Source organism: Grampus griseus (assembly GCF_964374135.1).
Source record: "Grampus griseus genome assembly, chromosome: 10".
NCBI classification, from domain to species: domain Eukaryota; kingdom Metazoa; phylum Chordata; class Mammalia; order Artiodactyla; family Delphinidae; genus Grampus; species Grampus griseus.
In genome coordinates, this window is record NC_139004.1 from 5200260 (window position 1) to 5227126 (window position 26867).

At 44.9% G+C, this 26867-nt stretch overlaps 1 protein-coding gene across 2 annotated transcripts in view; it reads left to right on the forward strand.

Moving 5' to 3' along the window:
* Nucleotides 1-21481: 21481 nt before the first annotated feature.
* Nucleotides 21482-26867, forward strand: part of DSP (desmoplakin) — a gene marked incomplete at its 5' end in the record, with an annotated part of 42191 nt that continues 36805 nt past the window's right edge. For both annotated transcript variants that reach the window (XM_082664367.1, XM_082664368.1), the window contains one exon: nt 21482-21675. In XM_082664367.1, coding sequence (XP_082520493.1) covers nt 21482-21675 — 194 coding nt within the window. The remainder of the gene's footprint in view (nt 21676-26867) is intronic.

Genomic DNA, 26867 nt, shown 5'->3' on the forward strand with positions numbered 1-26867 from the left:
GAGCTGAGTGGCTGGACATTGCCACTCTTGCCACTCCCGAGCTGCTGGGACTCCTGTTGTCAAACTTGTAAAAGCAGCAGAACTCCTTTTTATTCATGAAATCTTGCGCAGAATCCGACACGTATTAGGGATAGAGGTGGGACTGTCTCTGTGAGCTGGGGGTGCTCTTGTGGAATGCAGATACATTTAACTTGAAAATCTCACTGCTTTTTCATGCAGTGCTGCAAAGACTTTTACTTGGGAGTATGAAAAATAATAAAAAGCCTCTTAGAGTTTTTTTTTCCGTAAATGGGAATTACTTGTCTCTTCCGCCGATTCTCGGGATTGGGGAGAACAAGGTAAAGGGTGGATGCTGGCAGTGAAGGCTTTGGGAGCTAATGGCTCTTACAGTCCTGACACCGATGCCAGTGAAAGAGGGGTGCTGGATGGCAGGCCTCATGGGGCGGGGGAGGGCAGCAGGCAAATCTGAAGGCCTAATAGGCACGGATATGGCCCCTGTGTTCTCACGTGTTTTGCTTTCTTCAGCCATAAGTGCGGGTAGAGAACGAGAGGGGCATATCCTTCTGAGACAGAACGTGGTTAGAATGCAGCTGTGCTCGACCTGGTCACCCTGATGACCCATCAGGCGCTCAGCCCAATAGAAAACACCCACTGAGCCATCCTATTAAGTGACCCAAGACCTTGATTAATGACCACTGATCTGTATTCATTGTTTACCAGCAGGTGAATAAGGTCTTTAATGATACCAGAGAAGAAAACATTTAGGAAAATACAGGCTAGATGACCGTATGACCTGCAGAGCCTAGACTTTTTTTTATCTGGCCGATTGGTTTGGGCTCTGCAGTAAGCGTAGCCCCAGTTTTTAAAAATAAATTTATTTATTTATTTTTGGCTGCGTTGGGTCTTTGTTGCTGTGCCTGGGCTTTTTCTAGTTTGTTGCGGTGCACGGGCTTCTCATTGTGGTGGCTTCTCTTGTTGCGGAGCATGGGCTCTAGGTGCACGGGCTTCAGTAGTTGTGGCTTGTAGGCTCAGTAGTTGTGGCTCGCAGGCTCTAGAGTGCAGGCTCAGTAGTTGTGGTGCACGGGCTGAGTTGCTCCGCGGCATGTGGGATCTTCCCCGACCAGGGATTGAACCTGTGTCCCCTGCATTGGCAGGCAGATTCTTAACCACTGCACCACCAGAGAAGTCCTGAATTGATTTTACTATTTATCACACAAAAGGGATGTACAACCTTGGAGGATTCCTTTTCTACTTGTGCTTTTGATGTAAAGACTAAGGAATCCAGACCTGGAAGGGGAAAACGATAGTAAAACCAGCTATTAACCTGTGTGGCTTTTTGATGATCAGCCTGAGGGTCGAGCCTGAGTTTTCCTTGAATGAGGGTGTCTGTGTTTATACATTTGTTTGCTGAAGCCACAGGCGTCTTGTTTATTAACTCATTCATTATTTTATTTCCTGAGCTCTTTTATGGGCCAGGCATTGTGTTAGAGGCTGAATTTTCCAAGGGGGAGGTCTGTTCTTCACACCCGGGGAGACTTGGGAGCCCAAATAGAGTATTTATAGATTTCACCTTCAGAGTTCAAGAAACACCTAATTTCCTAAAATAAAATATTACTGCTTTTAATTATGCCATGTACATAATAAGAACTCTAAATGCATTTTGGGATAAAGATAATAGTATTGTGCATGTTTCTCTAGAATAAATCACGACAAACTCTGGATTGGTTAGATTGTCATGAATCCAAATCATTATCACTTTTTAAACTAAACCCAATCTCTTTGCCAGTTAATTAACAACAATGCATTGCAGTCCTTCATGGTGGGGGGCGGCTTTTCCTGGGAGTAACAGCTGACTGACATTTAGGCTGCCCCTGTCCTTTTAACTCTACTGCCAAGAGTGAGAGTCACCACCGACGTCTGTGCATTGCTGTGAGGTTTAAAGTCTCATGTCAGAAGGATCTCTAGGCTTCTTCAAGGAAGTATTTGATAGATGTATGAAAAACATATTGAATAGCCTTTTCTTTCTTTTTTTTTTTTTACATCTTTATTGGAGGGTAATTAATTTACAATGAATAGCCTTTTCGAGCTGTGCAATAAGTTGTCAGTTTTTTGCTTCAAATGATTTCCTGCAAGCTCATGGCCATGTCACAAAGAAGAGTGACAATATAAGATTCGCCCAAGGGCACAGGGGTGGAGGGTGATTCTCTTCTTCCCGTGGCAAACATCCTCTTAGTGGTTGACCTTGACCGTTGGCTCACTTCCAACTTTGACTGAACTCGTATCTGTCAGCTCAGATTCCTCTGAGGCTTGAACTGCGGAGAGGAAAGAGGCAGGCAAAATGAACTCACTCAATTGTATTTAAATTCATCGCACTGAACCCACTACTGTAAATGCCATTAACACCTGTAGTAATTATATTGTGTAATCTGTGAGGTGAGACACCGGCCCCCAACCCCGCAAGCCCCCACTTTGTATTCTTGTTGAGTGTGGAAGAGAGAGAAATGTCAGAGCTCTGCCCTACATTAACATTCCGCCCCAAAGAGAATTCCGGACTCAGAAGGGACGAATGCCCCTTTACAAGGTGCCACCCATCCTGCCCACTCTCAGCTCAGGGTCAGCAAACTCGTAGATCAGTGGTTTCTAGTCTCTGGGACGTGCATGCCTGAGGAGGTGAAGAGTTTCGTCATGGTTTTGCATCATCTATAACCACATACATCATGTTTTACACCTACATCTACTATTTTTCAAAAGTAGGAATATGTGCTTGTGGTTCATAAAGTACAAATTTGTTTCAAAGTATCGTTAAATGCACGGCAGTGTTTGTCACTACGTTCTTTCCTCCATCGGTTGCTAAAAGAAGCATAACTTTGTTTATGAGCAGATTTGCAATTTTTAATAATAAAGTGGTCCTCATAATTTAAAAGTTTGGAGGTCACTGTTTGAAAGTGTTAGTGATCTATGTTTAACTCATGAATGACTTCCTTCTAGCTGCATAAAATATTGAGGTGTTGACATTACAAAGCTGTTACAACTGGAATATATGAATCCTTTTCTGTAAAAGTCGCAATATTCTTAACAGCATCCTTTTCCAACTTACTCTGTCTCTCGACATTTACAAATCTAATTGGGGAAATACAAGCACACAAAAAATTAAAGTTAAGAAAATGCAAAGAGAAAACATACAGTATTTGATCAATTACCAAATGCTTTGAACTCAGAGGAAAGAGTGGGAAGAGGGGAAAGAGAAAGAGGTGGGGGAAGAGGTGAGAAGGAGTGTCACCCAGGAGCCCGGGCATCAGGGCAGGCTGTTACAGACGCTGCTAATTACCGTCGGAGTAACCATGGACAGATAACCTGACCCCACTGAGCCTCTGTTCTACTGTCAATAAAATCAGTAATTTAATGCCTCCCTCACAGTGTTACTGTGAAGATAATTTATAACAACGTGTTTTAAATGCCTTGTACTACATCTGGTACAAGGTGTGTGCAAACTAAATGGTGGACTGTCAATCCCATCAGCACGGAAAGCATGACATTTATTTATGCTTCCCCAGAACTCAGCGCAATGCCTGACTCATAATAGGTACTAAAAAAAAAAAATATTTGCTGAATGAAAAGATGGAAGGAAGGATGGATAGATGGTTGGATGAATTTAAGAAATGAACCATGGGCTTTGGTGACCTGGGAGGGTCTCACGGAGAAGCAAGGCTTAAGGTGAATCTAGCAGATATACGGAGAAGGTGGGAGAGTGTTGCATTGGGGGGAGGGGCATGGATCAAAAGTACAGAGGCAGGAAAGCCTAGTGTGAGTAGAGGGTAGATTGGGACACAGTTGTGGAGGGCTTTGGATGCCAGGCTGGGGAGCTGCCAGTGGGGAGTCAGTGAGATTTTGAGATGGTGAATGATATGAGGAGAGAACCTTTCCAAAGGTTAGTCTGGTGCTGGCGTGTGGTGTGGAGCTGAGAAAGGGACGGGACAATTCATTCTAAGCAGGACATGGTCAAGTCCCTGACGAGTATAACAACCAAGGAAATAGAGATAAAGGAATGATTAAGGAGGGCATAGCTGTCGCAATGTCTTCTCTATTCTCTATAAATTCTTAATGTGGTCATGTAAACCATTTACCACCACGCATACTGACGATTTTGAAATATACAAGATGACATTTTAAAAGTCATGGCATGGACTTCCCTGGTGGCACAGTGGTTAAGAATCCACCTGCCAATGAAGGAGACACGGGTTCGAGCCCTGCTCCGGGAAGATCCCACATGCCACGGAGCAGCTACACCTGTGTGCCACAACTCCTGAGCCCACGTGCCACGACTACTGAGCCTGTGCTCCATAACAAGAGAAGCCACTGCAATGAGAAGCCCGTGCACCCCAATGAAGAGTAACCCCGGCTCGCCGCAACTAGAGAAAGCCCGCGCGCAGCAATGAAGACCCAACGCAGCCAAAACTTAATTAATTAATTAATTTAAAAAAAATCATGGCAGGTGAATGTTTAGCTGGAGAGGAGACATGCTGAAGTTGGAGGGTTGGATCCCCAAGGAGTGTGGAGCATGTGGCATCAATGGAGACAAGGAGTAAAGGTGATTTGAGGTCTAGGCTGGGTTTTTTTCTCTTGGTGACTTGGCAAGATAAATAGTGGTTAGATTAGGGTGGGTAGCAGAAATGGATTAATCCAAGAAATGTGAAACTGAACTGAGCAGCTAAATTGCTGAAGTTGCAAGGAGAAAGGTGAATTGGATGAGGTGCCGTGGGAGCCCATTGGGGGTGGGACACAGGGCCGACAGACTGAGAGAGATGGAGGAAGGAGCTGGACGGTTCCCCCAGCAGTGGAGAGCACAGTTGAAGCCTGGTGGGATGGAGCCAGATGTGGCCACTCCTCCTCTGTCACCTGGGCTGGCCTGGTGGACCTCCCCTTGTCACTCCGCTTTCACTTGACTAGGAGGAAGCAGGTGGAGCCTGGGAGGTGCCGCCAGAGCAGGCTGCCTGTGTGTGTTTCATTTTCAGGAAAGAGGTCTGACTGTCTGTGGGGGAAATTATTCTTCCAGATGAAGGAACCATTTGTGGAAAGGGCTACAGATGAGAGAGAGAGAGAGGGAGAGGGAGAGGGAGAGAGAGAGAGAGAGAGAGAGAGAGAGAGAGAGAGAGGGAGGGAGGGAGGGAGAGGGAGAGGGAGAGAGGGAGGGAGGGAGAGGGAGGGGGAGAGAGAGAGAGAGAGAGGGAGAGAGGGAGGGAGGAAGGGAGAGAGGGAGGGAGGGAGGAAGGGAGAGAGGGAGGGAGGGAGAGAGAGAGAGAGGGAGAGAGAGAGAGAGAGAGAGAGAAAGAAAGAAAGAAGGAAGGAAGGAAGGAGGGAGGGAGGGAGGGAAGAAAGGGGACTTCCTTTCTCCTATTCTTAAGGGCAATTCATTCATTCATTTACCATATTTATTCAATTAAAAAAAAACAACCCACTTTCCTTTTCTTCCCATAACAGCCATGTTTACTGACTGCTGATCTACCACAGGAACTCTCTGCCACCCCTAATATACTTGTTTTCTCCTGCACTGGGGACCAAGCAAGAAGGGTGTTTAGGTTGAACCCTCTCCTCCACAAGTTTTATGTTCTAGAAATGATAGAACATCCTGATTACTGAAGGTTTCATAAAATGTACAAAGAACCAGAGTGGCTTTTGACCTCTCAATGGCAACTCCACAAACAGAAGACAATGTCCAACCAACACTCAACAGGCAACGGGAACCCTTAGTGGGAAGATGGAGGAAACTTCCACATCAACAGTGGAGAAACAGGTCTGGAGAGCAATGGGCTCAGATTAGAGCAAGTCAGAAGATTCTAGGGAGGATTTCTTTCTCCCTTTCCCCCTTTTTTCCTTCCTTCCTTCCTCCCTCCCTCCCTCTCTCTCTCTTTCTCTTTATTTCTTTCTTTCTTTCTCTCTTTTTGAGGCTGCAATATCTTTTTTAAAAAAATTAATATATTTTTGAGGTAAAATTGACATATAACTTTATATTATTTTCAGGCATACAACATAATGATTCGATATTTGTATATACTGTGAAATGATCACAATAGATGGTTGTGCCTAGTTAAAAATTTTTCTTCTTGGGCTTCCCTGGTGGCGCAGCAGTTGAGAGTCCGCCTGCTGATGCAGGGGACACGGGTTCGTGCCCCGGTCCGGGAAGATCCCACATGCCGCGGAGTGGCTGGGCCTGTGAGCCATGGCCGCTGAGCCTGCGCGTCCGGAGCCTGTGCTCCACAACGGGAGAGGCCGCAGCAGTGAAAGGCCCACGTACCGCAAAAAAAAAAAAAAAAAAGTTTCTTCTTGTGATGAAGAATTTTGATTTACTTTTAGCACCTTTTTTTTCTAATTGAAGTATAGTTGATTTACAATACTGTGTTAGTTTCAGGTGTAGAGCAATATGATTCAGTTTTATATATATGTGTGTGTTTTTCAGATTCTTTTTGATTATAGGTTATTATAAGATAATGAATATAGCTCCCTGTGCTATATAGTAAATCCTGTTGTTTATTTTATATATAGTAGTATGTATCTGTTAATCCCATACTCCTAATTTATTCCCCTCCTTTCCCTTTGGTAACCATAAGTTTTTTTCTATGTCTGTGAGTCTGTTTCAGTTTTGTAAATAAATTCATTTGTATTTAAAAAAAATTTTTTTGTAGTTCTCTCTTTTTAATTAATTAATTCATTTATTTATTTATTTTTGGCTGCGCTGGGTTTTCTTTCCTACCCGCAGGCTTTCTCTAGTTGCGGCGAGCGGGGGCTACTCTTTGTTGCGGTGCACGGGCTTCTCATCGCAATGGCTTCTCTTGTTGAGGAGCACAGGCTCTAAGTGCATGGGCTAAGTAGTTGTGGCTTGCAGGCTCTAGAGCACGGGCTCAGTAGTTGTCGCGCACGGGCTTAGTTGCTCTGAGGCATGTGGGATCTTCTCAGACCAGAGATCGAACCCGTGTCCCCTGCATTGGCAGGCGGATTCTTAACCACTGCGCCACCAGGGAAGTCCCTGTATTATTTTTTAGATTCCACATATAAGTGATATCATATGATATTTATCTTTCTCTGACTTACTTTAATCAGTATGATAATCTCTAGGTCCATCCAAGTTGCTGCAAATGGCAGTATTTCATTCTTTTTTATGGCTGAACAATATTCCATTGTATGTATGTACCACATCTTCTTTATCCACTCATCTGTTGATGGACATTTAGTTTGCTTCCATGTCTTGGCTATTTTAAATAGCGCTGCTAAACACTGGGGCTCATGCATGTCTCTTTTCGAATTATATGTTTTTCTTTCCTGGATATATGCCCAGGAGTGGGATTGCTGGATAATGAGATAACTCTATTTTTAGTTTTTTAAGGAACCGCCATACTGCTTTCCAAAGTGGTTGCACCAATTTACATTCCCACCAACAGTGCAGGAGGGCTCCATTTTCTCCACACCCTCTCCAGCAACATTTATTGTTTGTAAATTTTTGGCCGTTCTGACTGGTGTGAGGTGATACCTCATTGTAGTTTTGATTTGCATTTCTCTAATAACTAGTGATGCTTAGCATCTTTTAATGTGCCTGTTGGCCATATGTATGTCTTCTGCCCATTTTTTGAATAGGTTGCTTGGGTTTTTTGATATTGAGTTGTATAAGCTGTTTGTATACTTTGGAAATTAACCCCTTGTCAGTCACATCATTTGGAAATATTTTCTCCCATTCTGTAGATTGTCTTTTTGTTCTGTTTGTGGTTTCCTTTGCTGTGCAAAAGCTTTTAAGTTTGATTGGGTCCCATTTGTTTATTTTTGCTTTTATTTCTTTTGCCTTGGGAGACTGCTCTAAGAAAATATTGCTATGATTTATGACAGAGAATGTTTTGCCTCCTAGAAACTCTTCTAGGAGTTTTATGGTGTCATGTCTTATATTTAATTCTTTAAACCACTTTGAGTTTATTTTTGTGCATGGTGTGAGGGTGTGTTCTAACTTCACTGATTTACAGAAGGCTGTCCAGCTTTTCTAATACCACTTGCTGAAGAGACTGTCTTTTCTCCGTCATATGTTCTTGCCTGCTTTGTCGAAGATTAGTTGACTGTAAATGTGTGGGTTTACTTCTGGGCTCTCTATTCTGTTCCATTGATCTATTATGTCTGTTTTTGTTAGCAACATTCAAATATACAATACAGGATTACTAACTATAGTCACCAAGCTGTGCATTCCACCACCATGACTTATTTATTTTATAACTAGAAGATTATATCTTGTAACACCCTTCACCCATTTCACCCACCCTCATCCCCCGACCAGGAGGGATATCTTCAAGCAGATGAAACTTATAGAATACCTGATAAGAATGTTTGTGTTGTGAAGAGATTTACTCAACTCAGGAAGAGTTTGGGAATAAATTAATGATAATTACCAACAACTAAGCAAAACCAAAAAAAAAAAAAGACAGTTATTAACTCTGGGGGGAGCGGAAGTTCTAAAGGAAAAGTCTATAATAATTTTACTACTTAAAAAAAACAACACAGCAGCATTATTCACCATGTCCAAAAGGTGGAAGCAACCCAAATGTCCATCATCAACTGATGAGTGGATAAACAAAATGTGCAGTGGATATACTGTGGAATATTATTCAGCCTTAAAAAAAGAATGAAATTCTGTCACATGTTACAACATGGATGAACCTTAAAGACATGATGCTCAGTGAAACAAGCCAAATACAAAATAACAAATACTGTGTGATTCCACTTATATATGGTACCTAGAATAGTCACATTTATAGAGACAGATAGTAGCAAGTTCCCAGGGGCTGAGGGTGGGTAGGGGGAGAGATTTGTTAGTCTTTAATGGGTACAGTCTCTGTTTGAGATGATGGAAAAGTTCTGGAGATGGGTGGTGGTGATAGTTGCACAACTTTGTGAATGTACTTAATGCCACTGAACCGTACACTTAAAAACAGTTTAAAGAGTCAATTTTACGTTATGTGTATTTTTTCACAATTAAAAAGTAAAACCTTGTCAGTTCCTGTACAAATGAACTGGATTATAATTACCTTTCTCATACTGATAAATATCAGATTTTTAACATTCAGGTGTTAAGGATCTCATTTTCAAAACTAGGTACAAAAGCTATCCTTTTCTTTAAGAATTGCATAGCTCTATTTAAAAGAACTATTATTAGAAATGTATATACTAAAAAATAGGTCTTCATTGATAACATCTATGCCTTAGATAGTATGTCTCTTATAACACATAACTTTTAATATAAAACAACTGACCGTACTATATATATATATATATATATATATATATATATATATATATATATGGCTTAAAAATTGCCTTTTTTAACTTTTCATTTTGCCTTCTGTCTATGTAAACACACCCATTTTCTTTAAATGTCTAAAAATTTTAGATTTACACAGCCATGTTTTTAACATTTATCTTTTTTTTTTTTTTTTGCGGTACGCGGGCCTCTCACTGTTGTGGCCTCTCCCGTTGCGGAGCACAGGCTCCGGACGCGCAGGCTCAGCGGCCATGGCTCACGGGCCCAGCCGCTCCGCGGCATACGGGATCCTCCCGGACCGGGGCACAGACCCGTGTCCCCTGCATTGGCAGGCGGACTCTCAACCACTGCGCCACCAGGGAAGCCCCAACATTTATCTTTAATGATAATTCTGAGATCAAGATGTATTTTTTTGTCTTATTTATTTAAACATCTTTATTGGAGTATAATTGCTTTACAGTGGTGTTAGTTTCTGCTGTATAACAAAGTGAATCAGCTATACATATACATATATCCCCATATCCCCTCCCTCCCACACTCCCTATCCCACCCCTCTAGGTGGTCACAAAGCACGGAGCTGATCTCCCTGTGCTATGCGGCTGCTTCCCACTAGCTATCTATTTTACATTTGGTAGTGTATATATGTCCATGCCACTTTCTCACTTCATCCCAGGTTACACTTCCCCCTCCCCGTGTCCTCAAGTTCATTCTCTATGTCTGTGTCCTGCCCCTAGATTCTTCAGAACCTTTTATTTTTTTTTTAGATTCCATATATATGTGTTAGCATACGGTATTTGTTTTCCTCTTTCCGACTTACTTCACTCTGTATGACAGACTCTAGGTCCATCCACCTCAGTACAAATAAGTCAATTTTGTTTCTTTTTATGGCTGAGTAATATTCCACTGTATATTTGTGCCACGTCTTCTTTACTCATTCATCCAATGATGGACACTTAGGTTGCTTCCATATCCTGGCTATTGTAAATAGTGCTGCAATGAACATTGGGGTACATGACTCTTTTTGAATTATGGTTTTCTCAGGGTGTACACCCAGTAGTGGCATCGCTGGGTCATATGTTAGTTCTATTTTTAGTTTTTTAAGGAACCTCCGTACTGTTCTCCATAGTGGTTGTATCAATTTGCATTCCCACCAACAGTGCAAGAGGGTTCCCTTTTCTTCACACCCTCTCCAGCATTTACTGTTTGTAGATTTTTTGATGATGGCCATTCTGACTGGTGTGAGGTGATACCTCACTGTACTTTGTTTTTCTTTTTCTTTCTTTTTTTTTTTTTTTGCGGTACGTGGGCCTCTCACTGTTGTGGCCTCTCCCGTTGCAGAACACAGGCTCCTGACGCACAGGCTCAGCGGCCATGGCTCACGGGCCCAGCCGCTCCGCAGCATGTGGGATCTTCCCAGACCAGGGCATGAACCCGTGTCCCCTGCATCGGCAGGCAGACTCTCAACTACTGCGCCACCAGGGAAGCCCCTCTCATTGTAGTTTTGATTTGCATTTCTCTAATGATTAATGATGTTGAGCATCCTTTCATGTGTTTGTTGGCAATTTGTATATCTTCTTTGGAGAAATGTCTGTTTAGGGCTTCTGCCCGTTTTTGGATTGGGTTGTTTGTTTTTTTGATATTGAGCTGCAAGAGTTGCTTGTATATTTTGGAGATTAATCCTTTGTCAGTTGCTTCATTTGCAAATATTTTCTCCCATTCTGAGGGTTGTCTTTTCGTCTTGTTTATGGTTTCCTTGGCTGTGCAAAAGCTTTTAAGTTTCATTAGGTCCCATTTGCTTATTTTTGTTTTTATTTCCTTTCACTAGGAGGTGGGTCAAAAAGGATCTTGCTGTGATTTATGTCATAGAGTGTTCTGCCTATGTTTTCCTCTAAGAGTTTGATTGTGTCTGGCCTTAAATTTAGGTCTTTAATCCATTTTGAGTTTATTTTTGTGTATGGTGTTAGGGAGTGTTCTAATTTCATTCTTTTACATGTAGCTGTCCAGTTTTCCCAGCACCACTTATTGAAGAGGCTGTCTTTTCTCCATTGTATATTCTTCCCTCCTTTATCGAAGATAAGATGACCATATGTGTGTGGGTTTATCTCTGGGCTTTCTATCCTGTTCCATTGATCTATATGTCTGTTTTTGTGCCACTACCACACTGTCTTGATTACTGTAGCTTTGTAGTATGGTCTAAAGTCAGGGAGCCTGATTCCTCCAGCTCTGTTTTTCTTTCTTAAGATTGCTTTGGCTATTTGGGGTCTTTTGTGTTTCCATACAAATTGTGAAATTTTTTGTTTTAGTTCTGCGAAAAATTCCGTTGGTAGTTTGATAGGAATTGCATTGAATCTGTAGATTGCTTTGGGTAGTAGAGTCATTTTCACAATGTTGATTCTTCCAATCCAAGAACATGGTATGTCTCTCCATCTGTTTGTATCATCTTTAATTTCTTTCATCAGTGTCTTATAATTTTCTGCATACATGTCTTTTGTCTCCTTAGGTAGGTTTATTCCTAGGTATTTTATTCTTTTTTTTTTTTTTTGCGTACGCGGGCCTCTCACTGCTGTGGCCTCTCCCGTTGTGGAGCACAGGCTCCAGACGTGCAGGCTCAGCGGCCATGGCTCACGGGCCCAGCCGCTCCATGGCATGTGGGATCTTCCCGGACCGGGGCACGAACCCGGGTCCCCTGCAAAGGCAGGCGGACTCTCAACCACTGCGCCACCAGGGAAGCCCTATTTTATTCTTTTTGTTGCAATGGTAAATGCGAGTGTTTCCTTAATTTATCTTTCTGATTTTTCATCATTAGTGTATAGGAATGCAAGAGATTTCTGTGCATTAATTTTGTATACTGCTACTTTACCAAATTCATCGATTAGCTCTAGTATTTTTCTGGTAGCATCTTTAGGATTCTCTACGTATAGTATCATGTCATCTGCAAACAGTGACAGTTTTACTTCTTCTTTTCTGATTTGGATTCCTTTAATTTATTTTTCTTCTCTGATTGCTGTGGCTAAAACTGCCAAAACTATGTTGAATAATAGTGGTGAGAGTAAGAAACCTTCTCTTGTTCCTGATCTTAGAGGAAATGGTTTCAGTTTTTCACCATTGAGAACGATGTTGGCTGTGGGTTTGTCATATATGGCCTTCATTATGTTGAGGTAAGTTCCCTCTATGCCTACTTTCTGGAGAGTATTTTTTTATCATAAATGGGTGTTGAATTTTGTCAAAAGCTTTTTCTGCATCTATTGAGATGATCATATGGTTTTTATCCTTCAGTTTGCTAATATGGTTTATCACATTGATTGATTTGCATATATATATATATATATATATTTTTTTTTTTTTTTTTTTTGCGGTACGCAGGCCTCTCCCATGGCAGAGCACAGGCTTTGGACGCGCAGGCTCAGCAGCCATGGCTCACAGGCCTAGCCGCTCCACGGCATGTGGGATCTTCCTGGACCGGGGCACGAACCCGTGTCCCCTGCATCGGCAGGTGGACTCTCAACCACTGCGCCACCAGGGAAGCCTGATTTGCATATATCGAAGCATCCTTGCATTCCTGGGTTACACCCCACTTGGTCATGGTATATTATCCTTTTAATGTGCTGCTGGATTCTGTGTGCTAGTATTTTGTTGAGGATTTTTGCATCTATGTTCATCAGTGATATTGGCCTGTAGTTTTCTTTCTTTGTGACATCCTTTTCTGGTTTTGGTATCATGGTGATGGTGGCCTTGTAGAAAGTGTTTGGGAGTGTTCCTCCCTCTGCTATATTTTGGAAGAGTTTGAGAAGGTTAGGTGTTAGCTCTTCTCGAAATGTTTGATAGAATTCGCCTGTGAAGCCATGTGGTCCTGGGCTTTTGTTTGTTGGATGATTTTTTTTTTTTTTGCGGTACACGGGCCTCTCACTGCTGTGGCCTCTCCTGTTGCAGAGCACAGGCTCCGGACGTGCAGGCCCAGCAGCCATGGCTCACGGGCCCAGCCGCTCCGTGGCATGTGGGATCTTCCCGGACTGGGGCACAAACCCGTGTCCCTTGCATCGGCAGATGGACTCTCAACCACTGTGCCACCAGGGAAGCCCTGTTGGAAGATTTTTAATCACAGTTTCAATTTCAGTGCTTGTGATTGGTCTGTTTATATTTTCTATTTCTTCCTGGTTCAGTCTCGGAAGGTTGTGCTTTTCTAAGAATTTGTCCATTTCTTCCAGGTTGTCCATTTTATTGGCATATAGTTGCTTATAGTAATCTCTCATGATCCTTTGTATTTCTGTAGTGTCAGTTGTTACTTCTCCTTTTTCATTTCTAATTCTATTTGATTTTAGTCTTTTCCATGTTTTTCTTGATGAGTCTGGCTAGTGGTTTATCAATTTTGTTTATCTTCTCAAAGAACCAGCTTTTAGTTTTATTGATCTTTGCTATTGTTTCCTTCATTTCTTTTTCATTTATTTCTGATCTGATCTTTATGATTTCTTTCCTTCTGCTGACTTTGGGTTTTTTTGTTCTTCTTTCTCTAATTGCTTTAGGTTAAGTTTAGATTGTTTATTTGAGATGTTTCTTGTTTCTTGAGGTAGGATTGTATTGCTATAAACTTCCTTCTTAGAACTGCTTTTGCTGCATCCCATAGGTTTTGGGTCGTCGTGTTTTCATTGTCATTTGTTTCTAGGTATTTTTTGATTTCCTCTTTGACTTCTTCAGTGATCTCTTGGTTATTTAGTAGTGTATTGTTTAGCCTCCATGCGTTTGTATTTTTTACAGTTTTTTTCCTGTAATTGATACCTAGTCTCATAGCATTGTGGTTGGAAAATGTACTCAATACAATTTCAAATTTCTTAAGTTTACTAAGGCTTGATTTGTGACCCAAGGTATGATCTATCCTGGAGAATGTTCCATGAGCACTTGAGAAAAATGTGTATTCTGTTGTTTTTGGATGGAGTGTCCTATAAATAGCACTTAAGTCCATCTTGTTTCATGTGTCATTTAAAGCTTGTGTTTCCTTATTTATTTTCATTTTGGATGATCTGTCCACTGGTGAAAGTGGGGTGTTAAAGTCCCCTACTATTATTGTGTTACTGTCCATTTCCCCTTTTATGGTAATATGTATTTAATATTAAGTCCCTCTTATAAGCCAAGTCCCTCTGTAGTTAAAAAAGAGGTTTAAAAACCCTCCTCTTGTGTATTACATTTTTTCTCAGGGATACATTAAATAGGAATGCTGATTTTTGTTTTAAGAACACAGTAATTCCAGTTTTAAATCCTTAAATTTTTTTATTCCTTATTCAGTAAAGAAAAATAAAAGCTTGTTTAGAGATGACAGCTGGCACCTCTTCTGAGTGCCTGGGTGGGAAAGGACTACAGATGCTGTCCTAGATTCTGCCTGGAGCCAAACTGCTAAGCAGTCACAACTCCCAGGGGCCGTCAGGCAGGTTTAACGAGAATAGAGAATAAAGTGTAGCTCTCCACACCCACCTCTGCAAGACAGAACGGCTTCAAGATTTGCTGAAACTGCTTCGGAACTGTGCTATAACTTTGTCCTGAATGTGAAACGTTTCTGGCTGATGTCAGCAAGGTTTAAATGTTTCAGTTTAAATACTACAAATCATTAAAAATACACACACACACATATCAAATCAAGTTAGATTTGTTGTCAAGGGCATTGATTTACAGCAGAAGAAACAATCCTCTATACTCTCCTCTTGATTTTGCATGACTTTTTCTTGAACCCAGCTCTTGCTAAAGGGAAGCTGGGGCTAAGGAAGGATTGCTGGGAAGACCCTACAAGGACTTGCCTGCACCCTTTGGGGCAGGACTGTTTTCCTAAACACCGTTTGGTGATGGTTGTAGCTGCCTTCCATGAAGGATTGCTCCCCCCTCCAGCCCTGCCTCACCCTCGCCCACTTGTTACCCATCCACAGGGGCTGCTGTTTGCCATTAATGTGAAAATTCTAGAAGAGGGGTGGATCGCATGTATGGAAACCTCCAGCATCTGCCCCTTGCTACTTTCAAAAAGCCTTTTTAAAAAAACAAACAGGGCTTCCCTGGTGGCGCCGTGGTTGAGAGTCCGCCTGCCGATGCAGGGGACACGGGTTCGTGCCCTGGTCCGGGAAGATCCCACATGCCGCGGAGCGGCTGCGCCCGTGAGCCATGGCCGCTGAGCCTGCGCGTCCGGAGCCTGTGCTCCGCAACGGGAGAGGCCACAACAGTGAGAGGCCCGCGTACCGCAAAACAAACAAACAAACAAACAAATAATAATAAGAGTAGTTTTTTTGATGTACCTTCTGCAAAGCATGCTGATTACTTTATAGTCACTGTGTTTCCAGACATCCTATGTGTCTAGTGTAGGAAAATAACAATTGATCAGATAGTTTCTTGGTTTCAAATTAATACCAATCATTAACTCAGGGAAGTTTCTTAACCTTTCTGGGACTCGCTATTTTCTTTTATTAAAATGTGGCTTTTGGTTTATACGGCTTTTCCGTCAGGGAAATGCTCCAGAGCCCAGGTGCAGTGGGTGGGTCCTGGGCTCCCAGCAGGGTACAACCAGTCTGCCCCCTGCCCCCCACCATGATCTGTTTTAGCTACTGGGTTTCATTGGTAGAAGGAGTTCCAAGACTCTCAATGTTTTGAAAACAATTCGTATAAAAGTTCTTGAAGGCAGCTTTCGTTTCTGAAATTCTTTATGGAATACATATTTTTAATTCTTTTGGTAAAGGCTGAATAGCAATTCATAATTTTCTTCATGGAGCTCTTAGCACAATATACATCCATGTGGTATTGGCTGATAACAGGGTTTACCAGCAGTAATGTAAACCCTGAGTACGTGTTCCAATCCCAACGTGGTAGAAGGACAATCTACTCACAATGACAGTCCCTCACAAGCATAAGCTTAAAAAACTCCTTTGAGAGTATATTTTAAAGGCTAGCTTATTTGGCTATTCAGTGACTGTGTGCTTGCCCAACAAAATTAAGGTGAGTTATTGTTTAGCTTGGTGGGTTAGAAGTCACTTGGCTAAGGGTGTAGGTGTCTTCTGTGTAGCCCATACCTGTGCATGCCATCATCCACGCCCTTAACTTCCAGCCTCCCTATCTTGCAAACTTGGGCTCTTAATGAAAAAGATCTGGCAGGAAAGTATAGATGAATCTCCAATATCTATGCTATCCAATTAAATGTAGTCAAAAAAAACATACTCAAAACACAAAGGATGGACTTCCTTGGTAGTGCAGTGGTTAAGAATCTGCCTGCCAGTGCACATGTTCGAGCCCTGGTCCGGGAAGATCCCACATGCCATGGAGCAACTAAGCCCGTGCGCCACAACTACTGAGCCCACGCACTGCAGCTACTGAAGCCCATGGTCTACAGCCCGTGCTCTGCAACAAAGAGAAGCCACCACAATGAGAAGCCAGCGCACCTCAACCAACGGCAGTCCCTGCTCGCGGCAACTAGAGAAAGCCTGCACGCAGCAACGAAGACCCAACGCAGCCAAAAATAAATTTAAAAAAATTTTTAAAGTCTATTAAAAAAAAAAACAAAACACCACAGGGCTTCCCTGGTGGCGCAGTGGTTGAGAATCCACCTGCCAATGCAGGGGACACGGATTCGAGCCCTGGTCCGGGAAGATCCCACATGCCGCGGAGCAACTAAGCCCGTGCGCCACAACTGCTGAGCCTGTGCTCTAGAGCCTGCGAGCCACAAGTACTGAGCCCACGTGCCGCAACTACTGAAGCCCGCGCACCTAGAGCCCGCGCGTGCTCTGCAATGAGAAGCCACCGCAATGAGAAGACTGTGCACTGCAACGAAGAGTAGCCCCCACTCGCCGCAAGTAGAGAAAGCCCGTGCACAGCAGCGAACACCCAACACAGCCAAAAATAAATAAATAAATTTATTTAAAAAAAGAAAAAAAAACCCAAACAACTAACCACCCCAGATTTAAAAAAATTTAAAAAAACCCCACAAAGGATAGCATGATTTATTGGATATTATCTGTGCCAAAACAATGGGACAACTCATCAGTACAGAAACAGAAAATGTATTTGAGATGTTTCTTTCAGCTATTCAATTTCTGAAAAGTTAATCACCCTTCTCTGGCAAAAACGAAAAACTACTACAAACAGAAATTCTTCTGTCCCTGAAGGACGCTTGAACCAAGGAAAATAAAGAGAGTTCTGGGCTAATGTATATATTTCACAAACACTTTCCCATTTCTGAAATGGAATTTCTGTGGTTTATGAAACTGCTTTCTTCATTCAAAGCTTTGAATAGTTTCAACAACTTTAGGAGAGATCAATCGTATTTTTATAATATTGAGAACACAGATTTTATGATTTCTGGAAGATTCTAATTTATTCATACAAATGGAAAAATAAGGAAGTAAAAAATATATATATTTATTTATTTTTACAATTCCAATCCTAGTGTCTGTAGTTCTAATTTGTTAAAATACTACTTCCCTGGAAATTCCCTGGCAGTCCAGTGGTTAGAACTCGGCGCTTTCACTGCTGGGGCCTGTGTTCGATCCCTTAGTCGGGGAACTAAGATCCCGCAAGCTGCACGGTGAAGCCAAAGATAAAAAGGTAAAAGAAAAAAAAATACTGCTTCCCTGGCCGGCAGAACAGGTATTTTAGCTCACGGGCTGTACATCTTTTCTATGGTAAAGCATTATCATTTACCAACAAAGAGGAGAGATTTCCCATAGGATTCTGAGCAAGTAAATGATTCTTCTTAATCTCACTGAAATCAAGGTGCTCTGTTTCATTTAAAAACTATGTTCAGGATACAACTGATGCCTCTTTCCTCACTGCAAGGTCATTTTTAAGTCCAGCCAGAGAGAAAGTGACTTGTCAGTGATGTGTCTCTAAAAGGACAAGGGTAGGTATCTACAAGTGGTAGGGAAAAAATAGCTGACCTTAGGGCAGCTAGCGAGGACTTTGCCAGACCGTGGACTCTAAACTGTATAAACCTCGTTGTAAGAAAAAAGCTACTTTTCAACCCCTCTGCTGTGCCCCACGACTCTGAAGACCTACCTTTATAACAGCAGACCTAACATTATATTGCAATTATTTGTTTTCCCACAGATATCCTACAGAGAGTGACCAGCAGTGAGCCTGCTGTGTGACACAGTAGATGCTTAATAACTGCTTGAATGAATGTTAAATGTCTCCAAGGGGGAGTTATACTGAGTCACAGGTGGGGTAAAGAGAAGCACTAGAGCTAAACATTTCACACCCAGCAAAGAGCTTTCGGTTTAATGAGTGGCGCCATTGCTTTATATGCTTCAGGAATGTTCACATATTTTATCTGACTTGATCCTCACTGTAGGTCTGCAAAGTTGGCAGGACAAGTATCATTTCCATCTAGCGCCTGAGGAGATGGAGCTCTTCCCAAGTAAACTGCAGCACTCATGTCAGAGGATGGTCTTCTGATCCCCAGCCTTCACTGGGGGCCGCTTGTGAGACAGTCAATTTAGACAACGAATGCGTGTATGTCTGGATCCCATCTGTCATGTCGATCTTTTATTTCATCCTCCTGTCTTCCTTAGAGAAAGGTAAATGAAAGTCGTCGTCTTCCCAGACCCGGCATGTTTGGCTAGCTGGAAGTCGGTCGCCTTCTTGGGAACATCTTAAGAACAGGAAGCAGTAAGGTAGGCCGGGAAGGAACGGTGGGCTGTGCTCTTCACCTCTACCCCTGTTTTGTAAACAGCTCTGCGGGTCTGGGTGATGTTTAGGTCTGTGAGTGCCTGGGCTCCTGACTACCCAGTGGGAGCTCTCAGAGGGACCCATTGGCTGAGCACAGCTTTCGCCACCACTGGGAGGTGGCTCATAGACGTGTGCTGTGTTTAAGGAGGATTCTACTGTGCAATTGTATGACCTTCTATTTACACATTATTGGACTGAAGGAATTCCTGAATTTTTAAAATTGAAGTTTTACTATGTTTTCAAGGACATTCTGTGTATATTCCAAAGTCTAGCATTGGTCCTTCTGTATAGGAGGTTATAACTACTTGCTGAACAAAGGAGGTGCATAGAAGTATTTTGTATATTATGGACTGACACCCCAAAAGGCTTCCCCTCCACCGACCCGTGAATATCTGGGCCATTTGTGCAGATGCTGACTTCCAGCCATTGATTCAATTTCAGAAGAAACACCACTCTTGTCTATACATCAGTGTTTGTGAAATCATTTGAACACTTTATCACATTAGCCTTTACCAGAAGAGGAAACTGAGAAAATGATGGGAATTATTGAGTGCTAACAGTGGCAAACTTTGATCTCATGGTATCTTTGACTCCTTGGATTTAGGCTGGTTAACTCTGTGGACCATTGTAGAGAAAAAGACATTTTGTTAAAGATTTCTGCCTAAAATTTGAGGTGTAACTTGGGGTGCTATAATCTGGGACCTTTTAGAGAACTCCCTCCCCTCCCTTTACAACATGCAAATATAGTTTGATTTTTGTTCTTTTCAGTTTATAAACATTTCAGAAATATACTTTATAAGAAAGTGAGTTAACTGTCATTGTTTAGGGAGATGACAAATGTTTATTATAAAGATCTTTAAATGATGTTTATTAAAGAGTAATTGAACAGTTTTTCCAAATTATAGAAACAGCTTTTTATGGATGTTGTGACTGGGTCTGGATCTAAACCCGAGTCACAGAGACTGCAGTGTTGTTCGCAGGCAGCCACTAATTGGGAGGGGCCCTCGATCAGGTGGCTGGAATGTTCTGGCTCTGAGTTACTCAACTGTACCCAGTGGATGATCTCTGTTCAGGGTTCTCTGCTGCTCTCAGGTAGACTGAAGTCCCAGGAAGGCCACCACCACTGACTTGTGGGAAAAGCTGTTTCAAAAGGGATGGGTCGGGGGAGAAGCTGCTCAGGGGCACGCAAGAGAGGAGTGGTCCCAAGGTTTTTTTGTTGTTTTTGTTTTTTTGGTACGCGGGCCTCTCACCGCCGCGGCCCCTCCCGCCGCGGAGCACAGGCTCCGGACGCGCGGGCCCAGCCGCTCCGTGACACGCGGGATCCTCCCAGACCGGGGCACGATCCCGCGTCGCCCGCATCGGCAGCCGGACTCCCAACCACTGCGCCACCAGGGAAGCCCCCAAGGTTTTTAAATAAAATTTGGAAGCGGTCTGGGGTGGAAGTCTTTGCCATTTCTCGTTTAAAATGACTGACCATCACCAGGCAAAATAAAAGACACTGCGATTTATAGTTTCATGGTACCCTATGGGAACTGACTGTAGTGGATTCCTCTTTATCTTCATGCTAAAGAAATTAGTTATTTACGGTGAAGACTTCTCCAGAAAGCGGTGGTTCTGGGTAAAAATCGTTTTACACGTCGGAAAACATGCTTCTGAGGCAATCTTCTGAATTACTGGAATAAAAGAAAATTCAAAAAGAGTCTCCGAACAAAACCTCATCATCTAAGCATTCTCTCCTCAACTGTTTGTAGCCAAAGCTTGGCTGGCACCGTTTTCAGGGATAAGCAGAAGTAAAAGTTTAATAAGTAACTGTCCAATCGAATGACTTATTTTTTAGCCTATTTCCACCCGGGGGCCGTAGAAATCCTCAAAAGCTGGGGCCCTGCTTTCCTGGCTACGGCGGCGACGCGCGGAGCGCACGCCCCGGCCAGCGCATGTCCACCCCTCGGCCGGCCGCGCGCTGGGAGCGCGCGGGTGCCGGGCCTCCGCCCCTTGCATGTTACTCAGGCCCCGACGCGGAGGGCGGAGCCGCGGGCCGGTGGCGCAGGTGGGGAGGGGCGGCCGGTGCGAGTCGGTGACACCCGATGGGGCGGGGAGGCGCGGCGGCCGCACCCCGCCCTGGGAAGAAACCGGCCAGGTGTGGCTTCGGCAGCGTCGGGTGCCAGCGGGGAGGAGACTCGAGCCCCAGCCGACCAACACCACCACCCCGCCACGGCCCTGCTCCTCTGCGTCCTCGCCGCCCTGAGAGCCGCAGCCCTCGCTCCCGCTTCCACTCCCGGCCCGTCGCTGTCCCCGGCGCCCGACGCCCGACGCCCGACGCCCGCCCGCCGTGCCGCGCTCGCAGTGTCCAGAACGGCCGCGGTGGAGAGGCGCGTCCTCGCGATCCTTCTGCGCCCCCAGCCCAGTCCCCGGTTTGGGCCTCTCCTGGGAGCCCCTCGCTCTCTCCGAGCCGGCCCGCCCTCGCGTCCGCCTCGGCGCTGAGCGGCGCTCCGAGTGCCAGCCAACATGAGCTGCAACGGAGGCTCCAGCCCGCGGATCAACACGCTGGGCCACATGACCCGCGCCGAGTCCGGCCCTGACCTGCGCTACGAGATGACCTGCGGCGGGGGCGGGGGCGGCAGCAGCGGTGGTGGGGGCACCAGCAGGATGTACTACTCCCGGCGCTGCACGGTCACCGACCAGAACTCGGACGGCTACTGGTGGGTACCGGGCCGACCCGGAGCGCGCGGTGTGCGTGGGCCGGGGTCTCTACGCTCCCCTAGCACCCTGGGACCGGGACGGACCGTCGACCTCTGACCGACGAGGAAGCTCAGGTCCAGAAAGGGGACAGTCTCTTTGTCCGAGGTCATGCACGCATTTCCTGTTCGCGCTGGGGCAAGACCGAGTGTCCCGGCGCACCGCGCAGACCGGGTGGGCATGTGCGCCAACCCGCAGAGGAGCGTCTCCTTCGCTGCCGGCGGGGACTCGGGCCCCCCTTCTCGCTTCCTGCGTGCCGGGGCCCAAGGCCAGCCAGCGAGAGTGCAGGCAGGGCGCGGCGGACGGCGGGGGTCCCGGCTGTATCCGGGACTGTCCCCAGCGAGGCCTCGCCTTTGTCCCGGGCCGCAGGTGGGAGGTCAGGCGGGCGTGGCTGCGACCACTAAACCCAATCTCTCGAACTGTAACCAAAAGTAAAACAGCGAGGGGAGCGGGGCCTCCGGCCTGTCGGGTGGCCAGCGTGGACGTGGCTCTCGGCTTTGGCTAGTGGCTCATCGCAAGCTCGTGGTCACCCCGAGACCACGTCCGCAGCGGCGCCTGGGCTGCCCGGCCACCCGGGGGCTTTTGTGCAGAGGCTGTGCGTCCCGGTAGCTCGGGGTTGCGGGTCGAGAAGGCCCCGCCTCGGCCTCGCCTGCTACCCAAACCAAGTTTCCCGGCGGGAGCGGCTGCCTGTCCCCCCAGCCCGGATCAGCCGCGCGGCAGCCCCCGCCAGCGAGCACACCTGTGGCCCCGCGCCTGCGCCCTTTGTTTCCCGGTTTTTAAAAAGCATCCGAGGAACAGCCTCAGTGTCTCGGTGGCAGAGCGCGGGCGCAGGGTCTTGCGCTCTGAGCGGGATAGCGCGGGCAGGGGCCCGTGGCGGGGAGGCTCCGCGTACCATCCCGGCCGGCCCGCGATGCTGGGGGCGCCCTGGGAAGAGGGCGGGGTCTGCCTCTCCGAATCATCCGGGAAACCCAGGTTGGGGAGAGGGAGGTCAATCGGGTGCGGGTGGAGAAAGATAATGAACGTACATTTACCCGGTCCCCGGAGCCGGACTCTCCCACGTGAGCCGTGAGAATTTTGCGGCTCTCACCCCCCTTTCCCGCCCCCTGCAAGTCCTTCCCTTGTAGGGCTTCGGGGGAAGAGGCCTGAGTTCCAGAACTTTGTCGACCTAGCCTTGTGGCCTTAGGCTGGGGAGGAGCAAACTGAATACACTCCAGGGGTTTTTTGTTTTGCCAGCAGTTTTGGGGGCCGGGACGGACTACTCGACTTGCAACCTGCTTTCTGCTTCGATTTATTCATTTCTTTATCTTCCCGGAGCACCTTGAAAATTTATTTTCTCTTTTTGAGCTAGCAAAGAATTGTCTCAATCTTGGAGCTCTTTCTTTAATGAACAAAATGCACCTGGGGGTTTCCAGGAAAAAATACGCCAAACCATTAGGGAGACTGGGGAGAAATTTTTGCTCGTTTACACTTTGGTTTTTAAGTTTGTTTGAAAAGTTGGCCAACCATATAAATCTGAAACTTTACTTTTCCCTCCCAGTCTTGCAGTATTTGGAAAGCACATGCTTTTGAATCCACACATTTAAATCCAAGTCAGAATTTGCAAGGTTGCTTCTTTCCTGCATTTATGAACCAGGTGGTTTTTTGGTTTTTTTGTTCCTTTTTTTTTTTTGAATATGCTTCTGTTATCTTAGCGTCCCTATGTTTTAAGTTGACAATAAACATGGCTGTTAATGGAATATTTCACTCCCTTGACTTCTTGTAGAAGTAAATTTGTAATTAATATCTGGGTTAATGACCTGCATAAAGATACCCGGTTTATAAGGATGCTTCACCGAACGTTAAATTTGGGCGAGGCTTGATATTTTCTCCTAGTATAGCATCATTTCTTGTGTTCGGTTTTTCCAACCTAAAGGCTGTTGATAAACCTGTCAAGTTTTAACATCTCCCCGGGAAGGGGAAAGAGACTCTAGTGAAAAGTGACCTAACTCGGAGGGAGGTTGTTTTTCTGCGCGTTGCTGTCGAGCTGCCAAGGGCCGCGGGGCGGCAGGCTGGGGGCTTGAGTCAGCATGTGGCCGGCGTTCTTTCTGGATCCAGGTACTGGAGTTTCCCCAGGCCTGTCCCGGCCTGCGCTTGTGCTACTTGCCCTTAGAAACGAAGCGTTGTCACAATACACAGTAGCCCGCAAACGCTGAGGTCTGCATTTTAAAATAAGGACGACTGACTGGAGAGGGTCGGTGTCCGCACCGCACCTGTTTTCCTAGGGTTTTTAGCGTCTTGTGTGGAAGGATTTGTTTGGCCCTGGCACGCACTTGGCAGAAGCAGGATGGCAGCTCTGACTCGACTGCCCTCTGCTAAGTGAATGATGATGAAGGATTTTAAAAGCACTTTTCTGACCGAAAGTTTTTCTAAATAGAGGTGTTTTGTTTTTAAAGCGACAAAACCAAAAAAAAAAAAAAAAAAAAAACCCTAAAAAACCAGTATGAAAACGACTGGTTGCATCTAAACTCCTTTATTTCTAAAACTCCCACTTTATTGGCTGAATCAGATTGGTGATTTTTTTAATGATCAATGTGTGCATTTAGCCCTTCCCTAAATAAGCTAATTTGAGTGTGTACAGAGCCCAAATCTTATTTTTCCTTTGAAAGTGACTTTACAGCCTCTTGCCTTTGTCCTTTATTTAGTAACACTTGTCACTGTTTAGGACCGGATATTTCTCACTCTGATTATCCCTCGTTCCCCCACCTGTCTTTTGTGTCGTTGTTTTACCCTGCATGGGATCTGCAACGACTTTATTTACCTTCTTCCGCTGCTTTTCTTGATATTTTAAAGTTTGGTACATGTTTCATGCTTGATAATTTAAGATGTTTATTTTTGAAAATTTAAACTTTGGATTTTTCTTGTATGAGATGCTATATTGTTTTCAATGATGGCAGAATTACACTGGTCTTATTCCTGTAGTTAAAAGAAATTACAAATCTGTAGTGAAATTTGGTGGCCAAGTGACAAAGTCCCCCAGTTAGATCTTCCGCTGATCAAAGTGTGGAATTCGTAGGAGGCTTACAAACCAAATACAGTCACTAAGCTTCAGAAATATGTGCATAAAATGGTAATGCTTACATTTCTCCAGAACTCTTGATTTCCAAAGCGGAATATGTGTGATCACTATCTGATACCTATTTTAAAGTTTGCTTTAAACTACCTTTTAAATGGAGCCTGTTTCTCAGCATGAAGTTAAACAGGCGCATTTACATTTAATTTTAGAGTGGAAGGGGGTCCTGAGGAGGACAGAAACCTCACTTTTCCACTTTAGAGACAAATTAAGACTTGCCCCAAGTCCCGGAGTCCACCATGGCCGAGCTGGCATGAGAATCAGGGGCTCCTCCCTCTGCCCTCTGGCATCCTGTGCGTTTAGACCATGTACTTGTGTATGAGACTGGACAGCCCTGTACTTACAGGATGAAAGTACCTCAAGTCCATGTATTCATTCATTCATTCAGCCAATATTTCCTGAGCATCTGCTGTGTGTTAGATGTCGGGGAGATTCAAAGGTGAAAATACAGAGACTTCTGGAAGGGAGCAGATGCTCTTTAGAGGAAGATAAGTACATGAGTACTATAATACAAACGGGTAATGCACAGGAGCGGTACCCACGACTCAGAGGCTTCGTAAGGGGACAAGATAACATCTGTAGTGGCGGCACCAGTAAGACTTTATTATAAAAGAAGTGGTGTTGACTTGGACTTTGGAGAATTTCATTTGGTAAAGAGAGTGGGCAGAGAGTGCACCTGGAGGAGAGAAGAGCATGAGAAAAGTGTGAGAAGTGGAAAAGCAGGTGCAACTTCAAGGCCTAGAGAGTGGTCTCCTTTTGGAGCATTCGCTTAAGTGGGGAAACAGTGAGACGGAAGGAGGAAGGACGGGCTGGGGCCAGAACCTGGGAGATCTCGAATCACGGTGGTGGGTTAGGGTTAGGCACAGGGGAACCCTTGCAGGTCTCATCCGAGCCAGTGAAGGTCTCCTTTGAAGGAGCAGAGAGATAAGACCGACGCAGGGAGCCATAGGATTGTTGCTGTGGCCAGCAGTGTGTGGGAGGGGTTGCCTTAAGGAAGCAGTTATACCAGTGAAGGAGGGAGGTGAAAGTCTGGTCGAGGTTGGTGGCAGTGGGACAGGAAGTAGATGTGATGGAGTGACAGCTTCAGCTCAGAACTGGATCAGAGAGGCAAGGGAGAGTGAGAAAACAGGCTTAGAGTTGGCTGACTCAGAATGGTTATTCTAAATATTTTTCTGGGAAACGATGGCAAAGTAAGCTTCAGTGTAGCTTAATATATGGCAGTAGTAACACTTACATAGTGACTAAGTTTGAGTAGGTTATATATTTTATACAAACATCAGATCAGTGGTTAATAATAGTTACCATTGCCTGGCCAACACCCACCATGTGCCAAGTATATTGTTATCTCAAGCCTCACGACAAACTTCCCATTTCACAGGTGGGGAAACTGAGGTTAAAAGAGTTAGATGACTTGGCTTAGGTCAAGCAGCTAAGTTAGTAATTGAGCTGCATTTGAATCCAGTATACCACGATGGTGCAAGAAAAGATCTAACTTTAGTTATTAAAATTCACCTCTTCTTGTAAACTCTTCTATCCAATAGGAGTTTTTACTTCTTTTTAAATTGTTGCATTCCTGGGAAATATTTCATAGCCATTGTGTTCTTGCATTCACACTCCTGTAGAGTTTCCATCTGCTGAGGAATGAAGGACAGTGGGATGCTGCGTTAAGCCTGCTGAATGTCAGGCACATCTACAGAGCAGCTTCCAGCAAGTAGTTAATCTTTTCTGTAAACATGGGCGTAATTTCATTGTCGTCCAGGCGCCTGAAATGTCTTGGGAAAGACAAAAAAGTGCTGATGCCTCCACGCTGACATCTTTGGGTGGAGCTGAGGAGGGCTTGGGTGTGTCTCGGGGAGTGTTAACTCAGCCCTCAGCCAGCCAGTCTTTCCAGACTTTTCAAAGGTTCTGGAAGAAGCGCCTCAGTCCCGAGGCCTTGGTGCCTGGGGCCCTGCCGCCCCGCCCTTTGCTTTTTCTCCGGCTCCCTCTGGCCCTCCTGGGAAAATGGGCAGGGGTGGTTCTGATGTTGAAGCCACTGCCCCACGGACC